The 4,065-nt window shown below is 36.7% G+C and overlaps 1 protein-coding gene across 1 annotated transcript in view; it reads right to left on the bottom strand.

Moving 5' to 3' along the window:
* Positions 1 to 275: 275 nt before the first annotated feature.
* Positions 276 to 4,065, bottom strand: part of FAM92A (family with sequence similarity 92 member A) — a 32,624-nt gene continuing 28,834 nt past the window's right edge. The window contains exon 10 of the mRNA XM_009275501.1: positions 276 to 1,105. Coding sequence (XP_009273776.1) covers positions 995 to 1,105 — 111 coding nt within the window. The 3' untranslated portion in view covers positions 276 to 994. The remainder of the gene's footprint in view (positions 1,106 to 4,065) is intronic.

Genomic DNA, 4,065 nt, shown 5'->3' with positions numbered 1-4,065 from the left:
TTAAATTCTAGATTTAAACATGTGTTCTTTCTACATTTAGCAGATACTAAAGCTGGAGATAAACAGTATGGTAGCAGCTTTCTGGCAGACAATTGTATGCTATTCAAAAGTGAACGTGCATAACCACCATCTCCAAACAGGATAAGAAATTACACTCAAAATGTGTAATTTCTTGTCTGTTTGATGGAATCAGTAACTGAATGAACCAGTTAAACACATGAAAGTTGAACTATACATACAGCATGTCAACTAATATAATAAATGTCAACTATATAAAATATCAACTAGTTTTATTATGAAGGCACTTTTATTTAAAAGCAAAGCAGCATTAAAAGTAGATACTGGGCTAGGTCCTTATTTGTTAATGTTCATTCTGTATGTGTGAAGAAATCAAAAGTCATCTTAGTCAAGCCCGAGGAAAATGAGAATGAGAAAACAATACACCTCACCCTGCCTTCTGCCATCCAAGGTGGGTAACAAAGTGAAATGTAACAGGATTGTTGCTGTAATCGGTTTCTTGAGTACTACAGTTACTTTAGGATGTATAAAACCAATTATGCCAGGTATAGCTACAGGACTTACTAAATCCAAGAGGTGTGTAGCGAGCAAATAAGGTAATACATTGGCAAAGTAGCAAGCAAACCCTTACGTTTGTAACTGCCTGTCAGCTTCGTGCAGTTTTTGGACACTGTTCATCATGTAAGTTTAAGCAAATGTGACTGCAGTATAACATCTATGCAAATATAATACAGGATTCTATTTAAATACTGAATTTTCTAGCTACTGAAATTGTCCATTTTCAGCAGATTCTGTTCCATTCTTTGAAACTGATCATTTGTTTCTGGCACTCTACTATTAGGGCCAATTCTTGCTCCTGTTGGAATTTTAAAAATACAGCCCCAGTGAAGTTTTTGACTAACACACAAAAGCCTTTATGTAAAGGGAAATCTTTTTTTTCCCCCAATCAAAAAATAAGGCTCTTAGAATAGTTTTGTTATCTCACTTCCTTAGTAGCATCTAATTCCTCCTCCTCCTCTTCTTCCTCATCTTCATCTTCCTCCTCCTCCTCCTCTTCATCTTTTCTTAGCATACTGTTGGAAATCTGCTAAAACAAAAATCCAACAAAAGTAAATCAAGTGTTTGTTCTCCTGAAAGAAAAACAATTCTCTGCTGGCATTTCCAGTCTAAATACTTGCAGGTTTTTCGTTTAGGGGGAGGGGGGAAGTTGTCTGTCCCTTAACCCTTCAACTTCTAGTAACATGCACAATGCCAGCAGAAAGATATATGGCACAGAATATAAATACAGTAATGATTTTTAAAAGCTAAAAAAATCCCCGTAGTCCTGAGAACTGTTATAGGATAGGGAAAACTATGCACTGATCGAATTAATGCTAAAAATCAACAGGATGTAAGTCAGTTTTTCTCTGGGTCAGCTGTCGAGACAGCAGGCTGAATATGAGTATTAGGGCATAATCTTACCTTGAAGACATCAAACCTCTTCAGTTAAATGAAAAACTCAACACTAGGCTGCTCTAAGCTGTTTTTGAGAATAAATTAGACGAACTTTACTAGAAGAGTCTTGATTCATATATGAACTTCTTTCCCTGCCCATCAGCGCTTGCCCTTCAGAATGATACTGTAGTCCTATTTTGGTTCATCAAATGTTAAAAACAAGTGCCAGCTGCCAAGCTTTCATCTCATCTGACAGATTCTGCCATCTATACTTTTTTCTAATGAGGGCTCAATCTAATTCCTATTGAAGACAGATTCTTCACAGAAGATGCGACATTTACAATTTAAAGTGGAATATATGTATTTTTTTTTTCTTTCCCCATGAGAAAAGGAACATTAAACTCAAAGATAGTTCATCTGGAATGCTTTTGAAAAATGATTTTAGGTTCAGCAGTTCTCTAAGGGCATCTGCAACTCTATATTTTCTGAGTTTTCTCACATACAGTGATATAATAAAACTTCAGTATTGAAGACAAAACTTGCCTTTTTTTTTTAAACAACCCCCTATTTTAAAAGTCCTTAAATGCTGGTTATTAAATTGACTTCTGAGATTTCATAATTCATACAGCTATGTATGTAACAAAAGATTTTTGTGTGTGCATAAAGCAAACTGCAATCACTGAACTAATGAAAGCAGAAAAATCCTTAGTCTTGTTGATGCTCACAAAGCACATAATTTAGCTTGAAGCAAATGCTTGCTTAGAAATCTCTGAACGTAACAGAAAATGGAGTTAATAATTGGATGAAGCTGGATTAACTTGAGTCTAAATGCCTAAAACAGCAATCTTTCATTCTGTGAAAGAAGAAAAAGACAATGACACTGATTTGTAATTGGAGATTAAGGAGTGCTGCAGATTGAGCCTGTTAAGGTAGCTTCATTTCAATGGATAGACTAATTTTCCAAGTTTTTTCTAGTTAAGAGCATCTGAAATTCTTAAGCAGAACTTCAGTCATATTTCTGAATAAAAGCTCCGCTTTCCCCTTTCCTGAAATAAGAGGTGCTATTTTGGCTTTAAGGCTTTTTTCTGCTCACTACTCAAGTACTTCTGACCACGCTGTAATTAACTACATAGTAAATTAAATATTATCACTGTTGGCAGTGAGGTCGTGGTAAGATGGCTAACGTAAGAACCAGACTGGATCAGAGTAAGGAAAGTGATAAAGGAAATTGGGCAGTTTAAATCCATGTTATTTTGCCATAAAGCTAGAACATACCTGTACTTGAAAATTCAATTTTTGATTATTTAATGCGAAAAAATAATTTAATTTAAAAAATTTAATGGAATCTGATAATTTGTTGTTCATCATAAACAATTTTGTGTGAAAATGAATTCTCTAAGTTTGCACATAGGTGATGACTGTCCTTGCTTAAGCTGTTAAGCTGCATGTTTCACTGCATGTGCTGCTACAGAAAGCATGGCAATTCTCATGTCTTACACGCAGCGGGCAGTGTTGGAACACCTGGATGCAGACATTTTCAGCCACGGTTGAAATGATACTTTGCTGTCTTAGAGGGCAGGTGCAAAACAGTTGGCTATATTAAATGCATGTGGATAAAACTTGTATAGTTAAGTTTGATATAAAATATCTGGAAAAGGTCATTCTCTTCTGCTATAGTTCTGTCTAAAATACAGCATACCAACCTGAATCAGTAAAACGAAATGCTGAAGATAAATTGCCAAATAAAGTGCAAAACGAAGCGATTTACAAAGGATTGTCATGAAAACTTAAATAGCCTTTTCAGAACTTGCGTAAAACTAAGTATCTGCAATAGTCATGTTTAAAAAAAGCCCTGAACCCCTGAAGGGGTTTTCTCATAATGGGGAGCCATCCTATGAAAAACAGCTTTCCTGGTGCATAGTTTTCTCTCCTGATCATATTAATTGCATAGAAATGAAAAAATCCAAGTCTTATTGTTGTACTGTCAGTGCAGCTTGGGACATTAATTCTAACAGGATTGTCCGTTGCTCCTTTCCTTGTGTTTTTTTAGTACTGTCTGCTAAATGAAGTCTGGCAGGTAGGATGGAGAAACTAGCATCTCAATTGCTTCAGCTAGTCCGAGCGCGAGTTGAAAACAACTATGAAAGTCAAGGGAGGAAAGAGTTGAGGGACAAAAGCACTAAGATGGACACAAAAATATCAGTGGTCTTTGCAAAATCCTGCTTTTGATAATTTAGCATAACAGCACTCCTTCCAGAATATTCACTCGAGTGTGTGACCACACTTAGATTATCATGTTGCTTTGACATCACATGAAGGCACCAGAACTTTAAAAGGAGGTAGCTCTTTGTGAAAAAATGAATCAAGCTCAAGGAGTACTTCAGATTTTTAATATGGAAATACTACAGAAAGGCAGTCCGCAGAACCAGAAATAAATACAGGGATGGTATGTGCTAAATCCTCTGAAAGACAAGTATTGTGTTACCAGCACAGTTTATCCCATCTGGTATGCAGTGACTTCCTGCCCCACCCCCTGCCTACAGGTTAGTGTTTGTGTCCCATCGTCCGTGTGTTCCGTGTCCCATCCCCCCCCCCCCCCCCCGTCTGCCCAGC

Source organism: Aptenodytes forsteri, unplaced genomic scaffold, assembly GCF_000699145.1.
Source record: "Aptenodytes forsteri isolate BGI_AS27 unplaced genomic scaffold, ASM69914v1 Scaffold208, whole genome shotgun sequence".
Classification (NCBI taxonomy): domain Eukaryota; kingdom Metazoa; phylum Chordata; class Aves; order Sphenisciformes; family Spheniscidae; genus Aptenodytes; species Aptenodytes forsteri.
This window is presented reverse-complemented; position numbering and strand designations above follow the sequence as displayed.